Source organism: Gopherus flavomarginatus, chromosome 3, assembly GCF_025201925.1.
Source record: "Gopherus flavomarginatus isolate rGopFla2 chromosome 3, rGopFla2.mat.asm, whole genome shotgun sequence".
NCBI classification, from domain to species: domain Eukaryota; kingdom Metazoa; phylum Chordata; order Testudines; family Testudinidae; genus Gopherus; species Gopherus flavomarginatus.
The window spans coordinates 209072681-209098960 of NC_066619.1; the positions used below are offsets into that span (position 1 = coordinate 209072681).

General features: G+C 39.3%; 1 protein-coding gene across 2 annotated transcripts in view; it reads left to right on the forward strand.

The window, feature by feature from the left end:
• The window catches only part of TMA16 (translation machinery associated 16 homolog), a 39247-nt gene extending 15045 nt beyond the window's left edge, over window positions 1–24202 (forward strand). For both annotated transcript variants that reach the window (XM_050946714.1, XM_050946715.1), the window contains exons 3-7: window positions 1791–1828; window positions 3177–3261; window positions 6024–6172; window positions 17927–17969; window positions 23961–24202. In XM_050946714.1, coding sequence (XP_050802671.1) covers window positions 1791–1828; window positions 3177–3261; window positions 6024–6172; window positions 17927–17969; window positions 23961–24099 — 454 coding nt within the window. In that variant the 3' untranslated portion in view covers window positions 24100–24202. The remainder of the gene's footprint in view (window positions 1–1790; window positions 1829–3176; window positions 3262–6023; window positions 6173–17926; window positions 17970–23960) is intronic.
• The last annotated feature ends 2078 nt before the right edge of the window (window positions 24203–26280 follow it).

Below are 26280 nucleotides of genomic sequence, written 5' to 3' on the forward strand. Positions count from 1 at the left end.
TTTTAATTTTGTTTTAATATTAAATCCTTTATATTGTCTGTGCTCATCACATTCCCATTCCAGTTCTGAAGTCTGCTTATCCTGCAAACCCTCATTCAGATGAATTCCATTAACTTAATTTTTTGTGTAAGCATTTTAATCTTTTAGCTAGCATTTATGAACTTGCTCTTGTGAAATGTTTAAAGAAATAAAAATAAAAATAACTTCAATGCCCGCTATCCCCTGCTAAACTAATTTATTTAGATTTAGACTACTGCACAAAAAAGGTAGAAGGTGTCCTAGACCAGAGGTCTCAAAGTTCCGACCTGCAGGCCATCTGTGGCCCGAGAACTTCCCCATTGTGGCCCACGGCGGAGAGATGCATGCAGTCAGCAATATCTGCTGCAGGTGCTGCCCTCCGCAGCTCCCATTGGCTGGGGAAGAGGGACAGAGATACCATAACTAGTCGCCGGGCAGAGTGAGCCATAGAGACAGCATCATTAGTTGCCAGACACAGGCAGCCATGGAGGCAGCATCACGTTTTTCCACAATGAATATAAACAAGTCAAAATGCCGAACTCAACTATCTGGTGCACACCTTGCTGCAATACTAGAGGTTTCAACTGCTCAGTCACTGAGGCCAAACACCAACAAATTGACAGAACTGAAGTGTTGCCAGGTGTCTGGCAAACACTAAAAACTCTGGCAAGTGAAGAAGTGTATAAAGTTGTATGACAGTTTTATTATTTCTAAGAAATGTGAAGTAAAAAATAAAATATAAACGCTTTCTTTTCTGAACACCATCTTCAGTGACATTATTGGCCTGGGAGGATTTGAGGACTGTCACTGGCCCTAAGGTAAACTGAGTTTGAGACCCTGGCCCTAGACATTTTGGGCAGGTCCTCAGCTGGTGTTAATTGTCATTCGCACCACTGAAGTCAGTATCACTATAAGTTTATACCAGCTGAGGATCTGCTCCTTTATTTTGTATATTTTAATCAGACTCTTTCTCCCATATATAACTTTTGGAGAGTCTCCATCACACAGAGTAATACTGTTTTTAAAAGAGTTAATAAAGCTTTAACATGGCAATGTTAATCTGCCATTATTATAATGTTTTGTTCAGTGCCCAAGTAAAAAATAATTAGAACACTTCTGTTTATTTTACCCTGGCTTGCTGGAAACAAAATTAGGACAAATGTGGGTCATTGCTGGAGATTGAACTGAACTCTCCAGTGGTAAAATCATGAATGTCTACTACTTGAGCAGCTCCTTCAGGTAGTAGCTCTAAGAGACTTGTATCTTTTGTAAACCAGCCACTAGAGTGGGACATTTAACACATACTGAACAACAGGTTACATATGCATCCTTCAGAATTGATGAGGTTTCAGTATATAACCCATAATTCAGATAGAGTGAGAAAAAGAAAAAAAACTTTGGGAACAGATCAAGAAAATCTGAGCCATTGGCTGGCTTTGTGAAGATATCAAAACACTTATTTATATCTACTTGTCACAATAAAATGTTTATATTGTAGTGTCCAATAAATATCAAGGGGTCTTTTTATTCTGCCTTCACCTCCCTTCCACCATTACTTTAAACAATGCAGTAGTGAAATGTTGGAAATAGTTTACAAAATCTGAATTAACTGTTTGCCCTGGATCTCTCACATAAAAAAGGAAATCAGAAGTTGTGACTTTTTGGCAGGTTTTAGAGGTGGAATTGTGCTGCAACATATTTTCATCCAGCTTTTCCATTGATTTGTCTCTTGGGAAAATGATTGACTAGCGTGTGCGCTTTCTGTCTTTTAGGTTGAAGAATGAAAAAGCCTTGCGTCTGAGCATTGTAGGTGAGTATCATAAGCTACTTGGTTGAAGAGGGATAGCTCAGTGGTTTGAGTATTGGTCTGCTAAACCCATGGTTGTGAGTTCAATCCTTGAGGGGGCCATTTTGGAATCTGGGGCAATCTGGCTGAGGATTGGTCCTGCTTTGAGTTAGGGGTTGGACTAGATGATCTCCTGAGGTCCCTTCCAACTCTGATATTCTATGAAATCAGAATTAAGTTTGTCCTATAATTTAGGTCTTACAGACTTTCTGGTAAAAAGAATTCTATCCAATTGTTCTCTGTTTGGGGCAAGGACTGTCTTTATAATCTATTAATAAACTGTATAATTGTTGGAATACCAGGGATGTTCTCACTTCAACTTGGCAACTGCAAGTGAAATCAGGGCTAAGAGATGTATGGTATCTCTTGACTTCACTTCTTTGCAACACATATGGACTTCATCACGTGGTTGACTATAGCAGTAGGCAACTTGGCATACTACAGAACAAACCTCTATTTCATTAATACCACCAAGCCTTGTCAATCCATATTATTAGATGTAGCCTACTCCAAAATTTATACTTACATCATCTCATGTAGATGTTTGTGAATTGACAGAGATGTCAGGCAGCAGCTTGGAAGGCTGGTAAATTTCAGACCACAATTTGATAGTGTTTTAAACAGTTTGATGGTTTACCTTGTTAATTTACTTTACTCTTAAATTATGCAGATATGTTGATCAGGGAATGAAAAGGCCTCAGGCCAGTTTCACATACTGCAACTCTAAGTTGCTAATTTTGACAGTTTCTCCATTACATATTTGATTGTCTTGATATTGATCCAATATCATGATTCTGCCTTTCTCCATCCCCTCCCCCGCATCATGTTGTAATATAACATGATCTGAAAGTGATTTTTGGTACTTTTAAACATTTCTCAAGCAGTACTTACAGAATGTTTTTTAATAATTTTAAGATGTTCATCTAATTCCTCTGCACTTTACTATCTGAAAAAAATATACTGTGTATTGATTGCTGAAGAATTGGATTGTGTTTAAAAAAAAAAGTAACATTTTCTTCCAGATTTCCAGTAATTTAAAACTATTTTATTTATTTATATAGTAAAAGAAGATGGAAAACATCTGTAAACAACTTCTGTCTTCTCTCCCAAATTAAAAATGACAACTGGATGAAACCTATTCTTTGTATTAATTTCATATCTAGACTGAGACCTTGTACTTGTACCATAGTGAGGCAATTTTTTATAACTGAATTTTAAACCCCTGAAAAATGGGATTTATTGCAGGAACATTGACAGGATTTGTTCTATGTTAGCGCTACTGTAATAATTAACACATACTTTGTTCCTGTAGGAGAAAAATTGCAATGGTTTCAAAGTCACCTTGATCCCAGCAAAGCAGACTACACAAAGAGAGAAGCCTGTGAACTAATTGAAAAGTAAGAATGGGGTATACAATAATATAAAAGGCTCTTTTTTGTTGGAAATAAGATTTACTTACTGACTGGTAAATTAAGTTGAATCTTAAATATACTAAAAATTTCCCTTTCATATTTATTATTAGAAATATCATTGATTTATTAATAGTGAAGATATTATGCCAGCGTAAGTAGATCGTAACTATTCTGGAACTACTGGATGAGATCAGAGTATAACCAGAGAGACTTTTATATTATATCTCTGCATGTGTAGTGAAGGCAAACTCAAATTAAAATGGATACACCTATATCTTTTCCAGTAACTACATGATCAGCAATCTAAAAGTTTATGTCCCCAGTGCATGAAGTGTTAGTCATATTTCTTGGTGAAAGTGCAATCTACAGGTTCTACTTCACTTAGACCCGCTTCTTAGCTTTGCCACATTTTGTTTTAGGAAGGCCAGCTGAACAGCGCCAGAGCTATTTCAAGAGTGGGGACCTGTATGGGCACTATATCATTACTATACATAGGACTGCATGTACCAAAGGCTGCCGCCGTTGCCAATTTGTCAGCTATGTCTCTTGATAGGTTATGCCTATATCATGATGGTAAATTCCTTTTACTCTCAGTATTAATGGCATATTTTGTATGCAGTTCAATGAAACCTGTGTTATTGAGGAACATCTCCAGTGCTACTCTGGGGCAGATCCACCACTGGTGTATGTTATAGGATCTACTCCCATCTTATGTTTTAAAGTCTTCGCAGTATAAATGATGGCATGAGACTTTAAAATATCCTCAATGTATCCAGAGTACTTTAGTTTGACTTTTTAGTGAAAGACCACTTATAGCAGGCAACATATGACTTTTGTTTTCTGGGTTGCAGAGCGTTTACTTAAGATAGGTTACACTAAGTAAAAAAAACAACACTACATTAAAACAGCATTATTATGGTCGTGAAGTCAAGCACTCAAAAATTAGGAAATGCTAGAATTACAATTGCTTGTGCAACCTTAATTTGGCTCCCTTGTGTTTAACCATTATGATAGTCCTTAAGTACAGCCTTGGCTGGAGCGTACTAGAGTACTGACAGAGTCTTTGGAGAATTTAGATTCCAAACTCTTAACAGGTCTTTACTGAACATCTATAAACAGTGATTTTTTTCATAGGTTCATATCTTAGACAGATTTGGCTGTTTGTTTCACAGGAATGGCAAAAATAGGGCAAACTTGCTACCCCCACTAAATTTCAAGTTCTTGCTCCAAAGCGTGGAAGCACTAGAGCTTCTCAGAGAAATGACAGTACATATGTTTATCATAGGCAAAATAACACTTTTCTCTAATCTCATTCTCTGAAATGGCTAAACCATTTTAGCTGAAACATTCGAAAAAGTTCTGCCTGAGGGAGACACCTAGCCTGAGAAATTTCTGATCAAGTGATTAAAGTTTGGCAAAGTTATAAGCAACTGAAAACAGGGTCTTATAATGGGAAGTGTTGGGCAATCAAAGAAGAAGGCTGTACTTCTTCCAGCCTGGTTTAGAGGGGACGTGAAGGCAGCTATAAAAAATAAAATATAATAAATGGAAGAAAGGGAAAGTTGATAGTAATTAATATAAACCAAAAGTTAGGAATTATAGAAAATTGATAAGGGACACAAGGAGAAATCTGCTATGCAGTTTTTAAAATATATTAGGAACAAAAAAGTTCTGACAATGGTATTGGTCCGTTACTAGATGGAAATGGTAGAATTATGAAGAATAATGAAGAAAAGGCAGAAGTGTTCAATAAATATTTCTGTTCTGTAATGGGGGTGGGGCAGGAAGCAGATGATATACTCTGATCAAATGCTGGTGATAATTTCTCTGGAAGATGCTAAACAGAAGCTCCTAAAATCAGACAGTTTAAAATCAGCATGTCCAAATAACTTGCTTCCAAGAGTTTTAAAAGAGTTGTCTGAGAAGATTGCTGGACCATTAATGTTGCTTTTCAATAAGTCCTAGAGCAATGAGGACGTTCCAGAAGACTGGAAGACATACTAGGCTAGATGGACTTTGGTCTGACCCAGTATGGCCATTCTTATGTTTTTATGTGAGCCGGTGGCTAAAAGTGCTAACACAATTCTAGGATGCATAAACAGGGGAGTCACAAGTAGAGGTTATTTTATCACTGTATTTGTCACTGGTGTAATTACTGCTGCAATACTGTGTCCAGTTCTGGTGTCCACAGTTCAAGAAAGATGTTGATAAATTGGAGAGAGTTCAGTAAAGAGCTATGAGAAAAATGAAGGGATAGCTCAGTGGTTTGAGCATTGGCCCCCTAAACTCAGGGTTGTAAGTTCAGTACTTGAGAGGGCCACTTAAGGATCTGGGGCAAAAATCAGTACTTGGTCCTGCTAGTGAAGGTAGGGGGCTGGACTCAATGATCTTTCAAGGTCCCTTCCAGTTCTAGGAGATAGGTATATCTTGTAGTAATTTGGAAGTTCTCCCAGTACAGTGCTAGTCTTCCTTTTGCCAGAGATTCTTGGCTACAATAGGTGACATGCTATACTCTGCTAAGTCTGAGGGGTAAGAGTCTAAAGGTCACAGCCTAAACAGAATTTCTCTTTTGGAAGAATAGTGCAAATCTTGAATTTAGTGTGAAAAACTGGATCTGTGGCATATTTAGATGTGGTGCAGATGGCAAAGAGGCAACTGGTAAATATTTCCCTGGCAAATGACCAAACCAGTATCGTTTTATTAAAATGTTATGAGACATCTCATAGCTTAAACTTGTTGTCTTTCAGATATTTGCATCGATTCAGTGATGAACTGGAACAGATTGAGTTACGTAACAGCATTAAAGGCAGACAGGGAAGGCAGCACAATTCCAGGGAGATGATCATCAAACAGACCATAGAGCATGAAAGACAACTCTATGAAGGATATGGGATAGGTATGGCTGCCTTATTATTTCTTTGTTGTGCAAACTGCAGTAGCTGTTCTCCCCTGTTCTAGTGAAGGCTTTAGGTGATATTTTGGTTTCTTGTTTTAGAGAAATAAATCTTCCTTTACTTCTCTTGATTTACAGGTTCTTTTAAGGTGGATGTAAAAACAAACAGAAAGATCCTAGTTAGAAATTCATTTTACTTCCTTGAATGCAGTGATCATCGTTGAGCAATGACTCTGCTTTATGTTGCTTTAAGACATATGTGTATGTAGATTTTGATTACTAAAGTTGATAGTCTTTACAGGAATCCTGACTTCTGTTTTTAAAGCATATTAATATAGCCACCTCAAAAGAGCATGAATCGCATCCCTTTTAAAAATGTTGCTTCTAAAACAGGTGGGTTTTTTTTTTTTTAGCTTGAAGAAAAAGGTTGCCCCCTCTTTAAAAGGGTACATAATTATGTGTTTGGAGACTTACATATGAGGTTGTTTGTTGGTATAAAGTTTTTTATTAGCTCTCATTTGAAATGACAGCATTACTTGCTCATGGCTTCATTACTCATGACTGATAACCATCCCAAACTCATGCCATGAAACCTTTGTACCATGAAACATCATAGCATTGTCTCAATAATAGAAACCTAACATCACTGAGATTCATGTTGCATAGCTTGCAGTGTGTTGTCCACTTGGGAGGACTTCGGAGCCTGCTAAACTTAGAGGGCCCAAGGCTTCCCACTCCATGAATCACAGGGATCTTTAAAGAAAAAAAGAACCCTTGATCCAAGGAGATAGGAATAGTCCTATATCAATTTGACCTGCCTCCACCAGGATTTACACTTTCTCCTTATTTGCGGTGGAGCATGGCTTCTGCAGTAGATGCAGCGGAGCCAAAGGGTATTAATATAGCTGCAGACTTAATTAAATTTCTTGGGTTTCTTGGATTTCTTCATTAAAATGTAGAGGCTTATCAAGGAATGATGCTTCATTTTGACAGGTCTCTTGCTCCACCCTGACCCCACCTAAAACTTTGTGTAGACCCAACAGACAGAAACTCTGATCAGGCTGAGGAGATACATATACAGAAGGACCTCTTCAAATGTGTAGCTGGTGATGAATCTTTGGCCCCATGGATGTTTGGAGTAGGGATGAGAGTGTACATTTATAAAAATGCCCTAACATTTAACCTTTAACAACCAAAGGCCCCTGAAACAAAACCCTGAAACATTTAGAATACAATAATGCTGTAATTTATAACAAAAGTTATAATAGCCCATTAGACAGCTCAGAACAATATTCTTAACTTCTAATTTGACATTTCAGCATTTTCACTGGCTGCTATCACAAATACAAATGAAGTCAGACTGCCAGACATGATTGTGTGTCTTTATTTTTAAGTTGCCCCTTTATCATCACAGTGTCTCATCATGTCTTAAAAATAGCTGAGAAGAGAGCCATGTGTGTCTTGAGAACCGCAGCATGAGTATTACCAATGAAAGGTCTCGGTCTGGGTTACTGCATGGGATTAACATTAAAGAATGGAAATTTTTGAGCCTAAGTGAACTGATAGCATCCCTTTAAAAAAAAAAATATATATATATATATATATATTGGTGGTATGTAAATGCCAGCTATGCTTGAGAGAGAGCCTGAAATGACTGAAAATCATGTATGTGGAACTAGGCTGATGGGCAAGAGCAGGAATCAAGTGTAACAGGGCTAATTGAGATGGGGAAAGGAATTGTGGAGACTGAGATCCAGGCTGTGTTCAGGAGGATGTGGTAGAAAGTAATATAAAATTTAATGACCTGACACATTACTTTTTAAAAATAAACCCTTTTTGGAGCCAAATAACCAGTTTAACTTCAATGTCTAGAAGCAGTAGTGTTCAAAGTCAGTGATACTTTCATAGTGATATAAAGTTCATTAACAAAATGGAAAAATCAACATTTGTTTCCTGCTTGGAAGGTAAAATCTTGGCCAATTAGCTTCTTTGAAATAAGTGTTTCCAATGTTCATGGGGCGGAGGAATAGTGGGGAGTAATGAAAGGTTTTCAAAATATTCACCAGCCATACTTAATCCTCCAGAGCTTCTCATATCTTGTTCTTCATGAGATAGCAAGCAATTCAGGAGTTCATGGTGTTAAGCTATGTGACTTAGTGCACAATGGGAATCCAGTGTTCTTTCTTCTTGCTTCCTCTTTTGCATTTCTTCTCAGGCAGAAATAGGGAAGCAATCTATATGACTTTTTAAAAATCTATTCTTGTTTTCAAATTGTTGTTCACCAATACAAAGTCCTCCTTCCAATTTCTATGGTTTTAAAAATTGTTTCCTTATTTTTAAAAATGTGTTTTCTCTCCTGATGCTGTGTGAAAAAAAGTCAATGAAATAGGCTAGCAAACAACTCTATCAAATGCACAAGGTAAACAAACTGGAAAAAATAAAAAACAAGATGTTTTCATTTATAAAAGTCTGAATTTTTTCTTACTATTGCTGTAAGTTTAAAAATCGCAAAAATGTGACATTTTTAATTTGCTGGTGCCCCTTTACATGTTAAATGCAGCCTCAAATTATTCATCATTTGTTATCGCAGCTGTTGAAGGTTCAGTCTGTCTAGAACTCATTCAGAGAAAATTGTTGCTGCTAAATACTATAATTGGAAAGGGGAGGAAAAAAATGGGAAGTCAGCTGGAGACTGTGCTTTAATGGCTCTATCTCATCATCATCACTAGAGGCTTCTCTAGTAAAAAGGGAATATCTTCAAACTGACTTTATATTTGAGTGTCTCTCTCTGTTATTGATGTCAGAATTTTCCCTTCTGTGTTGTGTGTTTTGCCTTGAAGCAGCCTTAGAATATAAAAGTGGAGTTCTAAAAGTCATCCAAGGTTTGACATTTTTGTATAAACAATCATGTTCAAGTGAATAGATACTCAAGATTGTACATTTCTTCACTAGTTGATCATTAACAGGCTGAATATCATGCAGAAGTTCTTAAACAGCTACACTGGCAGCTGAGTATTCAGAGAAATTAGTAAATGCTGTACATATTCTTCTCGGAACAGTAACAATAAAGGAAGCTTCAGTCTTATAATCAGTGAGGTTGTTAAGGAAGTTGTTTTTTTTTTTTGTAAGGGCCGGTGCAACCATTTAGGTGACCTAAGCAGTTGCCTAAGGCGCTAGAATTTGGAGGAGCGCCATTTTCTTCGGCAGTGACTGTGGCGGCCAGATCTTCGGCTGCCCTGGTCGCTGCCGGCATTTAGGCGGAGTGAGCTGGGGCAGGGGAGCACAGAGAGGGCTGCCTGCAGCAAGTAAGGGGGGGGGGTCGGCACGCAGGGGAACTCCTCGCCCCAGTTCACCCCTGCCCTGCCTCCTCCCTGAGCACGCCGTGGCTGCTTCACTTCTCCCGCATCCCAGGCTTGCGCCGCCTAAGCTGTTGTATTTTTACCTTCCCTAGATGTTTTCAGTTTTTTATTCCTGAGGTAGCTCCTTTTTTTTAGATATCACAGTGCACTTTGTCTTCCAATATATAAATTCTCTGGACAGGAACTGTATTAACAGTCCTGTACGGGACTGAGTATCTTGTTGGTGCTTAGATGGAAATAATATAATCTGTGATTCCAATTGGATCAAAAATTCTGTTTGAGAAGATGCTAGGTTGAACGTAACCCCAAATATTTTCTCTTTATTTATAACAAAAGCTTAATATCAGGATTTTCAAAATAAGGTGCCTAAAATTATTTTCTTAGATTCATATTTAAACATCAAAATAACTGATTTTTCAAAAATGTTAAGCAACTATTGAATTCAGTTGGAGCAACTGGATGCTCAGCATTTTTTTTTTTAAATAGGCCATTTATTAAGTTGCCTAAATATGGATTTAGGAGACAAACTTAAGGCATCCACTTTCAAAAAACTTGGTGATAATATCCATTAGTCAGACAGAATATTAGACATCTTGGTTAATATTACCATCAAGAGTACATATAGTGTTTTTGCTAACACATCCTATATTTCAACATCTGAGAGCTAAAGACATGGTATTTCTGATGAAGGGCTCTTGACTATACACACCACGCTTCCCTGGTGCACTACTCTGAAGACCTCAAGGTACACCATAAGGCCTGTTGTCACAGTTTCAGTTGTAACTCTCTTAAGGTTTCAGGCTTAGCCATCACCTCATTTGGACAGAGACCCATGTTTCTCCCTCCAGACTGGAGAGAGAGATTGTGGAAGGATCAGGTCTGGCTGGGATCCAGCATCTCTATGTTTCTCTTTCTTCAGGAGCTACAGCAGGGTACACAAGTTACCAGTCAGCCTTCACAAAGCAAAGTACATTTATTCTTAGGGCAAAATATCATAGTGAAAACATTTCAAACACAATAAAAGGTACTACCTGCATGCTAAAAGCTTAATAGAGATCTCCCTCAACTCCAAATAGGGCTCTGAAGGTGCCAGCCTTTCAAATCCCTCAACCTGGTTTGTTCCCTTGGTTAAAAGTTCATATCAGGTTTCAGATTAAGAACAACCGTGGGACAGTTCGAGTGTTTCTTTATGAAGTTGAGGTTTCCTTTAATAGGTGACACTGATCAGTGGCCCTCTCCTCAAGAGGCAAAGCTTCAGAAACTGAGTTTTTGCATAACTTGTGTTGAAGAACTTGCAATAACCACCCTTCTGGGATTCCCCAGGAAAACAGCTTAGTAAGCCATGAACCCGAAAATACATTTAAAACTTACTGTCACAAAAATCCATGTCTGTCTGGCATACTTCCTCATGCTTCCTGGGTCTCACGTCTGTCATGCCTGTCAAGTGTATATCCTTTTTGTGAGGAAATATGGTACTACTGTAGTGTTGGTAGCATGCCTAGGCACTGTGTTGATGGGCGTATTAAAGATGCATAGCTATTAATGAATAAAACTTTGCTTTTTGAACAATAAATCCTAGTGCTTTCACTTCCAGTAGATGATCTGTAGATGTTAATTTTTTTAAACCTGGGAAACCTTAACTCACTTTCTAGGTGTACCAGTGCCCATAAATCTTTTGATTATATTGCAGTATTAGAATAAGGTTAATCTAGATCTAAATGATTTTTGCTTCCTATATTCTACAAAAGTAAAATGTCTGTTATTGCTGTGGTAGATACCAACAACATTTAATAGCATTTTAATTGGGAGTATGGACTGATCGAGATTTTATTTTTTAAATCTCTTTGACCAAATCTCCTCTCTCCAATTCAAGATGAATCATACTTTTATCACAATCTTTCAGGAAATTATTTTATTTAACACAAATAAACATGGCATTAGCTTGTGTTTATATATTGCACAGGAAAAAAAAAATGAACTGAAGCTGTTAAAGACTAATCCCGTTTCCTAGAAGACAAACAAGATAAATGCATGCAAGTGGGGATGAAAAAGAATAGAAAAGATAGAAAATGGTTCCTGTCTCTGTGTTGTCTCCACTAGTATCTTCACTGCTAGAGAAACAGCAGCATGGCACATGGTCTTATTAGCCACTCTGAGACCTGGTAAACTTGTACCAGCTTCAGGCAGTTTTAAGGAATTGCTTTAATCATTCTCTCTGGTCACAGGCTGACAGCAGTGTTGCAAAATATATAGTCTTGGCTGGCTAAGCCTGACCTTTATTAAACAGAAGGAAAAAGGAGCAGGATAGGAAAGAGAAGGAATAAGGTGGGGCAGGAAAAGGATACACAGGGTGTGTGTGACACAGTCTCACATCCTAGATGGTGATTGGGATTTAGCTGGAGACAGTGAAGGTGTTGATGTCATCTGGGTCCCTCTCTTGGCCCTGACTGGTCAGGACATCTCTCAGGACTAGGCTGACAAAAGCTGAACAATGTCACAGTGGCTCCTGAGGTCCTAGAAGATGGTAGAGGTGGCAGCCATGATGGTGAAACTCCCTCCCCCCTTCCCCATCTCTAATCTTTGTTAAGGAGTGATGAGCAGAATAGCCAATCCTCTAATTATTGGGCCTAATTTCTGACACACCAATTTTGGTCTACGGATTTTGGGACTCACACTTTTTTTCTTTAGTGGGCATGATCTTAATTACAGTCCTTGAGTGGTATCAGCAGGAGTTTTTGTTTGCACTAGTTTGATCTTTTTTTTCCCCCCCTTTTGCACCTTCTCCCATCAATATTTTTTATTATAGGTTATAACACTATATAAACTTCTTCTCACTTTTTACAGTTGAGTTCACAATTAGGATAAATCTGCAGGGTCAATTATTACAACAGTTGCTGCACAACATGGGAGTAAAGCACTTGAGTTAGCCAGGAAAATAAAGGAAAAGGCAAAATTTATTTTCAACTGATGTTGTACAAGCCAGAAAAGCTTGGATTATATACTCTCCTGTGACAAGTTGGAAGCTTTCTCATGTCAGTGCAGTCTACTTCTAAAGAAGCTAAACTCCATTTAAAAACCAAAACCAAAAACCCCCTCCAAAACCGATTTAGCACTTACGTGAAGAAAATATTCTAAATATGAACCAAATATAAACTGATGCAGAGATGTCACCTTAAGTCTTCAGACAGTTGTGCCTCTGCTGCTCAGAGTTGTGCCAAGTAGCTACAGAGTGATAATTAACCAGAATCTTGAGTTTTCCCTGGTGCTATTCAGAAGCCTGTGAGCAGCAGAAAAACTGACAAGAGTTGGGAAAGTTTCACTTTGCTACTGTTCAGTTAAGCTAGGAGCAGCAGCAGAGGCAATCATTTGTTCTACAAACATTCTTATACTGTGCTCATCTGAGCACCTTCCAGTAATACATTACATGAAGTGGCTACTCATCTGTCATGTAGTGTTTGTTCTCTCATCTGGAGAAGGTGCAGTGCCTTTGTTTTGGTAAGGTTTTTTATTTTTATTTTTTTTTAAATATACGTGTTTCTATGTATTATGTTAGAGATGGCAGGGTGGAAGAAATGTACCTTGAACTCGGAGCAGAGAGTGGTCTGACCAGTTTGCCTGGTAGCAATATGTAAATGTTGAAAAGGACTGGGAAGAAAATTGAACCTTGTGGGACTCCACAAGTGAGGGGTCTAGTGATGGGAAATTGCTTCTCTACTGTTGCTCCTTGGTTGTGTCCTTCCAGAAAAGACTCAGGCCATTTTAGTGCATTACCCTGGACCTCTGCTCCCTCTCCCTGGTGAGACAGCACTATCTCATGGTCAGCAGTGTTTCTGAAGGCTGTAGAGAGCTCCAGCAGGATCAGAATGGATCTGTCCTTTATCCATTGACAGGAGGCAATCATCCCTCAGTGCCACTAAAGTGGTTTCGGTTCCATATTCTGTCCTGAATCCAGATTATAACGGGTCTAGAATTTTAGCTTCAATTAGATGAGCTTGTAGTTGGCCTTTGGCTAGCTTCTCTTTGAGTTTGTTCAGGAATGGGAAGTTTGACATTGGGCAGTAGTTGGGTAGAACTGATTTGTCCAGGGTGGGTTTCTTCAGTGTTGGTCAAACTATTAGTATATTTGAAGACGGAAAGGAAGAGTCCTCCTCTGAATGAGGCATTGTTTTTTCAGTCGAGAGTAGCACCAGTTGTTCATGCCTCTTTCACAAGCCAAGAAGGGTATGTGTCAGAGTTTCAAGGCTTGGGTCAGTATTCCTTTAGGGACTCCTTTCTCATTGAAGCTATTCACTAAAATACAGGACCCAAAATTAAGGGTTTGGGGATTGTGTAGAGTAGTGTAGATATCCCTGTTGCAGTAATCAAGATAGGTAGAACAGCTGAGATAATGCCCAGTACTTCTCAAGGCCTATCTGATGTATGGTTGCACTTCAGTATATGACCTTATAATTCAGTGTAAGGAAAATATTTTTTAAAAGCGCATCAGCAGTCTAACTACAACAACAAAGATGAATGATAAGTAACATGCTATATTTTATCATGAAGAAATGTGATACATAATCCAATATTGATAGAATTATCTGGCTTATTACCTTGAGAGTGAAGAAAATTGATGGACAAAGAATAGCTTCTAACTTTCACTGTGTGTTCAGGGTCAATCAAAGACAGCATAGGAGCCATCTGAAATGTGACATTTATATGACATGAGGCAGTAATTTAGATTTAATGCTACAGAGGTAGCATCATTCCTTGTTGAGATACTTTGCTGCTCCTTAAATCTATATAGTTGTTTCTAGATAGTAATAAGGAATTTCAAGCTGTGCTAAAATTTCAAAGCTTCTGAGCATTAGAATCTCTCTGAAGTGTTCGCTATTACTGATGGCATGAGAAATAGGTCACCTGTAAGATTTTAGAAATGGCCAAGTAATAGGGAATGGCTGTGTGTCACGTAAAACAGCCTAAAGGTTCTTGGCCAAATTGTGCATTGATCTGCACCCTGTACAACCACCTTGATGCCAATAGGAATGCATAGAGATATAAGTAAGTTCAGGCCATGTAATTTCAACTGGAAATTAGAAAAATCATCTCTCCTGTACATCTATATACAAAAATCTTGTATTCTATATTCTGCATACTGTTAAATCAGTAAAGGTTGGATAATCAGTGTATTACTCAATCCCATTTATTTCCTATTTAGTTAGGTTCAGGCAGGTCACTAATCAATATAAAAGACTCTCATTAAAAGCTACTGCTATTTATTATGATTAAGCAAGAGATAAAATCACTTAAGGAAAAAGAAGACAAATCTCAACATACCATATAAACAAAACATTGTAATTACAAATTATACAACTGTATTTCTTTAAAATAGAAATTTCAGTAATTGCAAAATGACAGCTTCTTAGTACCAAGAGTTCTGTTTATAATAATGATATATGATTAACAGTTTAAACTTCGACTACTATGTAAACAGATATATTGATAGTAAAGTGAAGGTGCCCTGTTACTCAAGCAGGCATTACCTCAAGTTTTCCAGGCAATTCAGATGGTGATAGGAGCCAAGACAGTTGAATGGCTTGCGTGGGGGAAATGGTGTGTTCCACAGCCAAAGAGAGATTGTCATTTGGATATCCAAGGGTTTAAACAGCAAGATCTGATTATACCCCTCCATGAAGATACAACCTTATACATGCTTAATTTTTTCTTAATATTTTATTGATCTTTAAAATTAATTATTTGAACTGGAAACCTGGGTTTGATTCCCAGTTCAGGCAATGATCTGTTTGACCTTGTACGAGTATCTAGCCCACTGCGTAGGAAAGATAGGAAGTATGGCAAGAGACCACCCTGGGTTAACCAGGAAATCTTCAATAAGTCCTACAAAAAGTGGAAATTTTGTAATTTGACCTAGGATGAATATAAACAAATAACACAAGTATATAGAGACAAAATTAGAAAAGCCAAGGCACAGAACAAGATTAAACTAGCTAGAGACATAAAGGGTAACAAGAAAATATACTACAAATACATAAGCAAGAGGAAGACCAAAGACAACGTAGGCCTGTTACTCATTTGGGGGTGAGGGAGAACAATAACAGGAAATGGCAGAAGTGCTAAATCACTTTTTGTTTCAGTTTTCATCAAAAAGGTTGGTAACATCTGGACATCCAGCTTACTTAATGCCAGTAAAAATGAGGTAGGATCAGAGGCTAAAATAGGGAAAGAACAAGTTTAAAAAATTACTTAGACAAGTTAGATGTCTTCAAGTCATCAGAGTCTGATGAAATACATCATAGAATACTCAAGTAACTGACCGAGGAGATCTCTGAGCCATTAGTGATTATCTTCAAAAATTCATGGAAGATGGGAGAGATTCCAGAAGACTGAAAAAGGGCACTATGTTTGCCCATCTATTGCAAGGGGAATAAGGACAACCTGGGGAATTACAAATCGGTCAGCTTAACTTCAGTACTAAGAAGGATAATGAAGCAAATAATTAAGCAATCAGTTTGCTGACTCCTAGAAGATAAGGAGCTAAGTAACAGGCAACATGGATTTAAAGAATAAATCATGTCAAACCAACCTAATAGCTTTCTTTGACAGAGAACCAAGCCATGTGGATGGGGGGAAGTGGTAGATGTGGTATATCTTGACTTTAGTAAAGATTTTGATACTGTCACCCATTACCTTTTCATAAACAAACTAAGGAAATACAATTTAGATGGAGCTACTACAAGGTGGATGCATAACTGTTTAGAAAACCATTCCCAGAAAGTAGTTGTTAGTTTTTCACAGTCAAGCTGGAATGGCATATCAAGTGGGGTCCTGCAGGGATCAGTTTTAGGTCCGGTTCCATTCAAGATCTTCATCAGTGATTTACATAATGCCGTAGAGTGTACACTTAAAGTTTTTGGACGATACCTAGCTGAGAGGGGTAGGATTAAAATTCAGAATGATCTGGACAAACAGGAGAAATGGTCTGAAGTAAATAGGATGAAATTCAATAAGGACAAATGCAGAATACTCCAATTAGGAAGGAACAGTCAGTTTGTACACATACAAAATGGGAAATGACTCTCTAGGAAGGAGTACTGCGGAAAGGGATCTGGGGGTCATAGTGGATCACAAGCTAAATATGAGTGAAGAGTGTAACACTGTTGCAAGAAAAGCAAACATCATTCTGGGTTGTATTAGCAGAACTGTTGTAAACAAAACATGAGAAGTAATTCTTCTGCTTTACTTTGCGCTGATTAGGCCTCAGCTGGAGTATTGTGTCCAGTTCTGGGCACCACATGTTAGGAAAGATGTGGACAAATTGGAGAAAGTCCAGAGAAGAGCAACAAAAATGATTAAAGGTCTAGAAAGCAATAAGGGAAGATTGAAAAAAAGTGGGTTTGTTTAATCTGGAGAAGAGAAGACTGGGAGGGGGCATGATAATAGTTTTCAGGTACATAGAAGGTACAAGGAGGAAGGAGAAAAACTGTTCTCCTTGTCCTATCAAAGGTTAAGAAGCAGTGGGTTTAAATTGCAGCAAAGGTGGTGTAGATTGGACATTAGGAAAAACTTGGTAACTGTCAGGGTAGTTAATCACTGGCATAAATTGCCTAGGGAAATTGTGGAATCGTCATCATTGTGGATTTTTAAGAGCAGGGATGGTCTAGTTAGTCCTGCCACGAGTGCAGGGGCTGACTAGATGACCTCTCGAGGTCCCTTCCAGTTCTACACTTCTGTGATTCAAAGTCACTTCAAGTAAAATTTCAAGTGTCCAAGTCCTATATTCAAAACAAATTTAGCAATTTAGGAGCCAAAGTGCCTAAATCAGTTTTGAAATGGGACTCTTGTCCCATAGTTTAACTGGTTTGTCTGTTTAAACTGTAAGTTCTCTGGAGTGTGTGTGTATGTATGTATAGCACAATGGGGACTCTAGGGTGCAATTGTAAACAAATAACTTAATTATGCTGCTAATCTCACTGTAGGCATTTGCAGCTTCCTTTTAAGGGCCTAAATCTTTTGCTGGTTTTGAGACAAACATTTAGATGAAATACACCTTCCTTTCAGTGACTAGAGGCAACTAAAAAGTTGATAAAGTACCTTGGGAGAGTCTCCCCCCTGCCCTGCTAAAATAGGCTCAGAAACAGCACCTTGTTAGAAGTCCCAGCATCCACCCCCTTCCTGGCAGTTGTGGGAGAAAAGATAGACTTCCTGCTAGATTATTACCCTTGGACCTCGCGATTCTCTGTATGATCTGTATCCACCTCTGACGTTGTGGGTTCAGTCCTTCAGCTAGCATATACCTTATACATTTTTGAAGTCCTAGTTTAATGTTTGCTCTGAAATGAGAATTGCTATGGATAATTTATGCTGGTAATCTAACTGTATTTAATTTTGTTCCCTTTAGACATTCCTGACATTGTGAATGGCAAACATCTTAAAATTTTCAGGTGAGTTTCTTTTTGTTGTATTTAATTATTTGTGGTCTGAATGTGCCCAACTGGACATCTCTTGAAATTACATGGCATGTCCTACCAATTTTTTATTTTAATAAAAAACCCAACCAACCAACCCAGGATTCTATGAAAAGCAATTGGTGGAGGACAGTGTTCTCTTGTTTGAAGGGAAACTGATGACATATTATTAGTCTACTCGATACTTTGCTGTTCTAGTTTTTTTCTTAGCTACTGCAGCCTAAAAATTGAAACTTACTAGCTAGTAACAATCAATTATTGAAATATTATAAGGTTTAAAGTGCTGAGACTGTTAGAATTGAGTTCATATAACTTCAATGGCTTCTTTTTTTTGGATATTTTCAAACAAACTTTTAAGGTGGGAAATTCTCTGTCTATATTTTAGCAATTCTTATAGAAAATAACCGTGGACCATGCTCTGAGAGATTCGGGGGATCAGAGTTGTGGTGCTAGGATTGATTCTTTTCTCCATGCATCAGCAAAGGCCCAGTAGGGTGCACTATAGAGTTAGCATGTTCCTTTCCTGGAGAAGAAAACATACTTTGAATGTCATTTTGGGAGACTCTTCTGGCCCCAGAGAGACCAATGTCCAGTTCTTAACTGAGAGGACAGGCCAATATATAGGCTCAAGGCACAACGTTTAATGGTAAATGGGAAGATATCCGAGCACCACCCCTTCCTGCCACATACACTCTCCTCCCTTCCACCAAAAAAGTCTAAATAGTTATCTGCATCTCATTTACCCTATCATGCAGTAGTTTGAGTATTGCATTGTTTAGATATACCTTTAAGTAACCGATATGAGCTAGGGCACAGTTTTATTTTCTGATGGGTGCATCATGCAAACATTCGTCTGACCAAGTGGGTATTCACCCACGAAAGCTTATGCTCCAATATGTCTGTAAGTCTGTGAAGTGCCACAGGACTTTGTCGCTTTTTACAGATCCAGACCAATACGGCTACGCCTCTGATACTTCATACAAACTAGATATAGTAGTATTGCATGTGTACACCAGATGCAGTTGTTGATTCTTCCCTTTAAGATTTCAATGTGATTTCCAAGATTTGTGTAGCCACGGAATGCACAGCCATAAAATATCATTCCTGCCAACAACTTAGAAGACATTGTAAAATGATTAGCCATTTATATGGATGAGAACTGGCTCGGACAATTACATTAAAGGAGATACAACTTTTTTGTTGTTGTTGAGGGATGTAACATTTTAAAGCATGAGGCAGCCACTAAGTCATGCAGACTGGAAAGAAACTTTCTGTATGGACAGGCGTCATGTTTACAGGTGAAACTGTGGTTTTTGTCCCTCTTGAGAGCTCCCCTTAGATGACAGGCCTGGCTTCCGCATCATACTCTGGGTGGAAGCATACAGTTCAACCATTCTGGGACTGGATCTCTGTGCTGCAGCCCCCTACCCTGTTTCCTAACTGTGTTAATGTGACAGGTTCTACTGGGTTTGGCACCTGTAAAAGTTTCCGTTCTGGAGCTTGTGACAATGTAAGTGTGCAGTGACAGAAACAGATTCTTCAAAACAAAACATTATTTATCCTTTCTTCCAGAGCTTGCAGAGCAAAATGTTAGGTATTAGGACTCTGTTTCTCTATTTTTCTATACCTACACCTTAATCTTTCTTTGCAAGTATTTGTAAGTTCCATTCAGTCTAGTTAACTCCTGTCTCTGGGGAGAACCAGACTGTCCTGCTCATAGCATGTTCTCTTTCAGTGTATCTCTTAGCTCTCACTGCCACTCCCTGGGCAGCCTCCCCTTCTCCCAACACCATCATTTCAAAGATGTTTTGGATCCCCTTTCATACTAGGCCTAGTCTAGGGGAAAGTAAACTCTTCTTAGCCTAGATGGAACCAATAAACAATTTCCCTGTTATTTCCTCGAGGATTCTTATCTGTCATTGTTTTGCCTTCCTGCCTGATTCCTTTAACAATCCTATTGATTTAACTCTGTGCATTGAGGCAGGAGAATATTACGGACAGCCTGAAGGGCATATGATATTTATAAAAAATACCACACAAATCCCTCTTACTCCACAACAGACTATTCTATAATCAGAGTTTCTTGGACCTTCTTTTGGTACTGAATACAGGATGGTGGACTAGATGGACCAGTGGTCCAATCTGATATGGCAATTCCTGTATCCATTTGTAAAATGAAATCCTTAAGGATGGATTTTCAGAGCTGCTGAGTACCTTCAAGTCCTTTTTACTCAGAGAAAGTCACAGGTGCTCAGCATTTTAAATGTTTGTTTAAAAATTCAGCATAGTAAACTAGCATTTTCCCATGGCAATACAAAACTGCAGTAATAATCCAGTCAGACTTAAGGCAGACTATACAGTCAAGAGCTACATTTATTTAGGAATAACGATAAGGAATCTTAAGAATTGGGCAGTGCAGTGGATTAATTACCACAGCTCAGTCTTTTCTGTCCATTAGGCAGAAGGCTTTGGAGGATTTCATCTGTGTGGTAGGAGTTAGATTTAAAGGCACTAAACCTCCAACTGCCATGAGATCAGGAATGCAGAGAGTGACTTACTGTACCATGAAAATTCTGACAGAAGGTTTCTGTTTTATGACCTTGTTAGAATCACAGCAGATTTGTCCATGTAAAAAAAATGAAAAAAAATATGGCTATTGCCCTTGAGAAAAATCATCCACCAACTGCCTTTAGTGTACTCAAACAGCTATAATTTTGAACCTGGGCCTGACGTGATTATTAAATGAGTCCTTCCTCCTTTATGCAGCCTCAAGCCTTTTGAAAGTAATAGATTCAGTTCGTGAATTTAAATTACACGTGCATTGTATCTCCTTGGAATCACTCATACAACATTTTAACATTTCTCATAGATCATAATGAACTGCTGTTTTCCAGTAGGTGGAATATTAGCTCTGCACACTGAGCACCCAAATGGGGAAGTTGATCCATCTGCACTCATTATGTTGCACAAAAGGAGTTAAGTCTGTCAAATCTAAAATGAACTGGTTCATAGTCAGAAAGGTACAGAATAGAAATTGACAGTGGGAGTAGAATGAGTAATATATGTAACTTACATTTGGTCAAGGTCTCTTATCCCACAGAATCCTAAAGCACTTTACAAACTAGATAAATACGTGAATCACTTAATTCATCAGGGAAAGCAACCAGATGTGTGTTGAAAAGTCATAACGGTTTTAATTGTGCTCAGCAGCAGTATTCAAGTTCAGGACAGAAATGAAGAACATTGTATCCAATTGAAACTGCAGGGGGGATTTAAATAGTGTAAGTTAGTAAGGCAGACTTGTTTGACTTAACATTTTCACAGAGGAGCTGGATTAACACTGCTGTTCTTTAAAAAAGTTTCTTGATTTATGCCTCATCAAAAAGACAGCATCAGCGTCCCCCTATATGCCATGCTGGGACACTGGGCAAGTACTGACTGTCAGGGAAGAATGTCACTGCTATAAATGGCCAACATCACTTCCCGCAGAACTCTTAGTGATAACCTATCAAAATAGCGACCAGAGCTTTCTTGGCTGAGATCTTACCATGTTGCAGCCCAGTGCTGTATAGATGTGTAAACACACTGCAATTAATGTGGTATACAGCAGCATGCATTTTAGCAAACTTTAATCTTCCCTTATACAGTCAGTACTAGCTCGTTAGCGAGAATTTTTAAGCAATCGATAATCTCGGGTGTTGTGCCGTATGACTGGAGGATTGCTAATGTAGTTCCTATTTTTAAGAAAGGGAAAAAGAGTGATCCGGGTAATTATAGGCCTGTTAGCTTGACGTCTGTAGTATGTAAGGTCTTGGAAAAAATTTTAAGAGAGAAAGTAGTTAAGGACATAGAGGTCAGTGGTAATTGGGACGAATTGCAACACGGATTTACTAAAGGTAGATCATGCCAAACCAATCTGATCTCCTTCTTTGAGAAGGTGACGGATTACTTGGATAAAGGAAATGCGGTAGATATAATTTACCTAGATTTCAGTAAGGCGTTCGACACGGTTCCACACGGGGAGCTGTTAGTTAAATTGGAAAAGCTGGGAGTGAATATGAAAGTTGTAAGGTGGATAAGGAACTGGTTAAAGGGGAGACTCCAGAGGGTCGTATTGAAAGGTGAACTGTCAGACTGGAAGGAGGTCACCAGTGGAGTCCCTCAAGGATCGGTTTTGGGACCGATCTTATTTAACCTTTTTATTACTGACCTTGGCACAAAGAGCGGGAATGTGCTAATAAAGTTCGCGGATGACACGAAGCTGGGGGGTGTTGCTAACACGGAGAAGGACAGGGATACTATTCAAGAAGATCTGAACCACCTTGTAAACTGGAGTAATAGAAATAGGATGAAATACAATAGTGAAAAGTGCAAGGTCATGCATTTAGGAATTAATAATAAGAATTTTGGATATACGTTGGGGGCGCATCAGTTGGAAGCGACGGAGGAAGAGAAGGACCTTGGGGTACTGGTTGATAGCAGGATGACTATGAGTCGCCAATGTGATACGGCTGTTAAAAAAGCAAATGCGATTTTGGGATGCATCAGGCGGGGTATTTCCTGCAAGGATAAGGAGGTGTTAGTACCGTTGTATACGGCGTTGGTGAGACCCCATCTGGAATACTGTGTGCAGTTCTGGTGTCCCATGTTCAAGAAGGATGAATTCAAACTGGAACAGGTTCAGAGACGGGCTACGAGGATGATCCGAGGAATGGAAAAACTGCCTTATGAAAGGAGACTCAAAGAGCTTGGCTTGTTTAGCCTGGCCAAAAGAAGGCTGAGGGGGGGATATGCTCGCCCTATATAAATATATCAAGGGGGTTAACGTTAGGGAGGGAGAGGAATTATTTAAGTTTAGTACTAATGTAGCCACGAGGACGAATGGGTATAAACTGGATATTAGGAATTTTAGACTTGAAATTAGACGAAGGTTTCTGACCATTAGGGGAGTGAAGTTCTGGAATAGCCTTCCAAGGGAAGTAGTAGGGGCAAAAGACTTTCCTGGCTTTAAGACAATGCTTGATAAGTATATGGAGGGGATGTTATGATAGGATCATTAATTTGGGCAGTTGATCTTGAATTACCACCAGACAGGTCTGCTCAATGGTCTGCGGGGAGATGTTGCATGCGATGAGTGCTGAGTTGCTGCGGAGAACTCCTTCTTGGGTGCTGGCTGGTGACTCTTGCCCACATGCTCAGGGTTTAGCTGATCGCCATATTTGGGGTCGGGAAGGAATTTTCCTCCAGGGCGGATTGGCAGGTGCCCTGGAGGTTTTTCGCCTTCCCCTGCAGCGTGGGGCACGGGTCGCTTGCTGGTGGTGTCTCTGCAGCTTGAGGTCTTCAAACCATTTTTGAGGATTTCAATAACTCGGTCCTGGGATAGGGGTTGTATAAAATTGGATGGGTGGGGTTCTGTGGCCTGCCTTGTGCAGGAGGTCAGACTAGATGATCAGATTGGTCCCTTCTGACCTATGAGTCTATGAGTCTATGAGCTCTGTTAACCCTTTTAAGCACTGACTTCTCCTGAGCATCCTCATCTGCTTATTTTTAACCCAGCACCTCACTCCTGCTAATCATATGCACCTTCTCCCAGCCTGTTGCTTTCTTATCTCATAGTTGGATAGTTGCTGACTTGGGATTCTTTTTTAGATTCCCCTGCTGATATGCTATCTCAGCTGACAAGTGCCTCCCTTACATATTTCAGCATGAGTGTAAAACAAGTGGGAGGAAGATGTATCATTTGTGGTATGCACTTGCCTGTGCACACACGAACCAGTAAAGGTTTGCAGAGGACAGAGCACATTGGGACTGATGTCAGGCTAAGGCTAATGCAGCAAATCATTTCTGGTTCCAGACTTAAGCCTCTCCCTGACCTGCTTGAAAACCCTTTTCAGTAACCAACAGTAGTTAATTTTTCTGGGTTCTGAATTTTAAACATTAATTATTTTCTATCTTTTTTTCTTTAAGAGAATGGGATGGCGATCTGAAGAAACTACCAAACATTAAAATGAGAAAAGTCTCTACTAAAGATGCTGTTTGCAGTAGGACAGAGGTGGCAAATGGGGAGGCTGAAGCGGAATTAGATTCAGCAAAAGCCACAGACTAATGAGCACCAGCCGATACAGAAGGTGAAGCAGCTGAAAGGGACTGCCAGGAACCTATCTGAACTATCACTGGAAGCAAGAATAAAGCGGGTATTTTCAATTATATTTGAGACGACTTGGCTGGTTGAATATTTGATTAGTTGGTTGTGCTTCATTCTGGCCTTTAGTTATGGAGTGAAATTTCAGCAAGCAGCATGTTAGGTTCAGTGTGGTGCTTACCTGTGGCCTCTAAGTTAAGCTAAAATGGTTCTAAATATATGACTTAAATCTATCCCCATAGGCACCATCTCCAGATTTTCTTTGCTGAGCCAGCAACCAGGCCCTCAGCAAATTGTGCATTAGCAGATAGTGGCTGATGCTCAGGTAATGGCTTAGACAAGCAGGCTTTCATACAGCCTCATGTTAATACACTTGAAAAGAACGTCAAAAATTGAAGGAAGGCTGTTGGAGCCTCCTGTAAAGCATTCCTCCACCTTCCTTTGTGCCTAATTTGGACTCATCTTTCAGGAAAGTCCTTGTCAGACTTGAGAAGAAGCAAAGGAGAGAACAGTAGGAAGAATCTCCTTCTATACCCCCTTCCTTTGAGAGCACAGGCCCTGGCATGTAACTGAGGGTATGGCTACACTTGAAATTTCAAAGCGCTGCCACGGCAGCGCTTTGAAGTGCGAGTGTGTTCGGAGCGCCAGTGCTGGGAGAGAGCTCTCCCAGCGCTGCATGTAAACCACATCCTCTACGGGTGTAGCTTGCAGAGCTGGGAGCCGCGCTCCCAGCGCTGCGGCACTGATTACACTGAGGCTTTACAGCACCGTATCTTGCAGTGCTCAGGGGGGTGTTTTTTTCACACCCCTGAGTGCGAAAGTTGTAGCGCTGTAAAGTGCCAGTGTAGCCAAGGCCTGAGAAATGTATGTCAACCTAGAAGCATAGTGTGCCATTTAGTGACAAGGAATATTCATAATTTGATCATCAGAAGGGTTCGTAGATCTACAACTGCATGAACTCAAGAAAAGCCTTTAACTCTAGGGCTGTAGAGGGAGAATGTGTATCTGCAACTAAAAGCTATGTGCATAAATTGACCATTTTCTGATGCTAGGGGTAGCCAGTTAACCCCTTTGCAATGAAGGCAATAAAATCTCTTACATAAAGACTGAGTTGATCACTAAGCTGAGACACTGTTGCTTATTTGGTGTGGCTTAGTGGATAGAATACTGGACTGAGGTTCAGGACATCTGGGTTCTCTTCCCAGCTTTACCACTGGCCTACTGGGTGACCAAGTCACTTTCCTGTGTCTCAGTTTGCGTATCTGTCAAATGAGGATGATGAGGCTTATTTCGTTTGTAAAGCACTTTGAGATTGACAGATGAAAAGTGATGTGTAAGAGGTAAGTGATAGTATTCGTAGCATTACTAGCACATTTACACAGGGATGCTCTCGTGGCATTGTAAAAAGCTTCTTGATTCATAAAATGGGTAGGCTTTCCCAGGGTTTATTCTTAAGGCATGCTGCTGGATCTGGCAGAGATCTGTCAAACAAACAATAGTTTGCAGGTGAGCAGTTTAATATCTTCAGGTAAAGGGAATTTATATGGATTAGGTATCCAGCCCATCCCTCACTCATAGGGAAATGCATAAAAATTGAGCTCAAGGCTACTGGAAGAGACATGAAAATCTCATTGTGCTGCATGCTCCCATCCCTGTGGAAGGGACTGGGGACTCTCTGGATACTTTCATAGAATATGCTGTAAGGCCCAAGTGTCTCTGTTTTGTAGCCAGTAAGCCCAGACAGTGGATAAACTACATGGACCTGACAGATGTTAAGTGTAGTAATGGTAAATGCTTTGCCAATTCTGATATCTGCAGAAAAACACCTGCCACGCTGTCACAGTTGTGTGGAATGTTTTCAGGGGCATAGATTTGCTGGTGCGGAAACTCAAGGTAAGTTTACTTTATAGAATCCAGAATTCATTTTTTTCTTGGGTTTAATGGATATCATGTGCGATTTAGGGCTGCGTGCGTTCCTCATGTAATATATAAAAAAAGACTTTCTTGGGCTGAATGGTATGACCAAAACCTCCTTGTTGCGCTCAAGGCTAAGTTTTAAGGATCTGTAGTGTTAAGCATGTCTCTAGGATGTGGGGTTTGATTTGTCCTCTGTGTGAGACTCAGCAGGAGGACCAGCCTTCACCA